Raw genomic sequence first — 1890 nt, 5'->3', positions numbered from 1 at the left:
GGGGTAGAAGGGAGAAGAGGGGTGTTCAATGGATACCTGGGTTCTCTGTGTGTGCAGACATGTCCCAGACAGCCTAGTCCCCCACCCCCAGAAAGGAAGACTTCGCCATCCTCTGCCCCAAAATGTAGCCAGGTCCAAAGGAGAGAGGATTGGGCTGGTTTGGAAGGGGTGGGGGATACCCTCATGAGTTGTATGCTCACTTAGTGGCTGGGTCATCAAACGAAGCCACGAACACCAGGGTCCCTTCGTGCAGGGGGCGCAGAAACTTCAGCAGTTCGTTGACGTCTGTGGGGAGACCGGGGGGAGGGGGAAGTTAGCACATGGCCGGGCCTCCTCCCCCCATGCCCTGCAATCCCACCAGGACCCGCTCACCTCCAGCCCACATATCAAAGGCCTTGGCATCAATCAGCTCCCCATTCACACCTAGACAGAAAGGAGGCAGCATCAGAGCCCCACATCAGCTCCCAACCTGGAGAGAACCCAGAGACTTCCAAGCTCCCAGCCCCCACTGCTCCCACCCTCCTCCCAGAGAACCCAGGCATCCGGTCTCCCAGCCCCCTCTGCTCCTCCCCACCCCAGCCCCCTCTCCCCATCCAGACAGCCCAGGTGTCTGAGCTCCCAGGTGACCAACTGACCCCATTCCCCAGAGCTGGGGAGAGAACCCAAGCCTCCTGACTCCCAACCCCCACCCCCATCCCAAGAACCCAGGTGTACAGACTTCCATCCCTGCAGCCCCCGCTCACTCCACTCTCCTTCCCACCAGAGTGGAGGATAGAATCCATGAATCCTAGCCCCCTGCCACTCCTCCCCACCCCCTCTCCCCAGTGACCAGCAATATGCCCCACCCTGACTGGACCCTGCCTCTGCCCAGCTCCCCCAATGCCCCTTCCAGGGACCAGACCACCCCCTCAGCTTCACCATTGACCAGGGCGATGTTCAGGCCACGGCCGACATTGTTCTTGACGCTGCTCATGAGCCTGGAAAGAGATCTGGGTGTAAGGGGGGCTGGTGAGAGCAGAGCAAAGTTCACAACTTCTCCCCACCAATTCCAGGGCTGGGGACCCAGACGCCTGGGGTCTCTGGGAGGGGAGTGGGGGCTGGGGGTGAGAGCAGCCAGGAGCTGGCTACAACCAGACAGGTCTCAGGGACCGGGCGGGGGCCAGAGGCACTGGTAGGTGAGAGGCGCCCCCATCCCCTACACCTGCCCCCCATGGTCCCCCTGCCTCTCCCATATTGGAGATACACCCCCCCACTCCCCCCCAGCAGCTCCAGAGACCCTTCCTGGGAGTAAGAGCAGAGGGAGCTGGGAACCAGGACACCCGAGTTCTCTCCTGCTGTTTCCCCATTCATCTCCAGCACCCTCCCACACTCACATCTGGTCCTCAAGGCAGATCTTGGGCCCCACAACGTTGGCAGCACCACTGACGAGGCGGAAAGCCAAGTGATGCTCGGGGCAGGGCTGGGGCAGCCCACACTTGAACCATCGTGGCCTCGGCTCTGCAGAAGGAAGCGAGGGAGGGGTCAGGGTAGCACCCCGAATCCATCCTCATCCCCCCATGCGGGGGGAGGGAGGGGGGGGCACTGAATGGAGATGCAGCCATGGAGTCACTCATCCTCCGCCAGTACAGCCAACCTGGGGTGGGGGGCAGGGGGATCCATCTAGAGCACTGCCACCTCCCCCTCCAGGGACCACCACCCCCGTCTACCTGGGGACTGCCCAATAAAGCACCCCTCCCCCCCCGCAAGTCACCTACCAGCTGTGGGGGGGTTCTCAGGGCCTGCAGAGAGAAACCAACATCAGTGCCCCACGCCCCCCCAAAACCAGCCCCCAGCCCCCCTTAGACTCTGCTGCATAGGAGAGATCCCAGCCCTACCAAGACCTATGCAGCC

The 1890-nt window shown here is 62.4% G+C and overlaps 1 protein-coding gene across 2 annotated transcripts in view; it reads right to left on the bottom strand.

Annotated features, from left to right (window-relative positions):
• FAM3A (family with sequence similarity 3 member A) overlaps window positions 1–1890 on the bottom strand; it is a 3581-nt gene that overhangs the window by 1041 nt on the left and 650 nt on the right. Inside the window, exons 3-7 of one of the 2 annotated variants that reach the window (XM_006029330.3) lie at window positions 1755–1778; window positions 1374–1497; window positions 919–977; window positions 373–423; window positions 201–285 (exon numbers count right to left, since the gene is read on the bottom strand). In XM_006029330.3, the coding sequence (XP_006029392.1) occupies window positions 201–285; window positions 373–423; window positions 919–977; window positions 1374–1497; window positions 1755–1778 (343 nt within the window). The remainder of the gene's footprint in view (window positions 1–200; window positions 286–372; window positions 424–918; window positions 978–1373; window positions 1498–1754; window positions 1779–1890) is intronic. The other variant, XM_025210799.1, reaches the window with a different exon arrangement.

This window comes from Alligator sinensis, unplaced genomic scaffold (genome assembly GCF_000455745.1).
Source record: "Alligator sinensis unplaced genomic scaffold, ASM45574v1 scaffold1023_1, whole genome shotgun sequence".
NCBI classification, from domain to species: Eukaryota; Metazoa; Chordata; order Crocodylia; family Alligatoridae; genus Alligator; species Alligator sinensis.
Note: the sequence above shows the minus strand (reverse complement) of the source record. Positions and strands in the feature narration are given on the sequence as shown.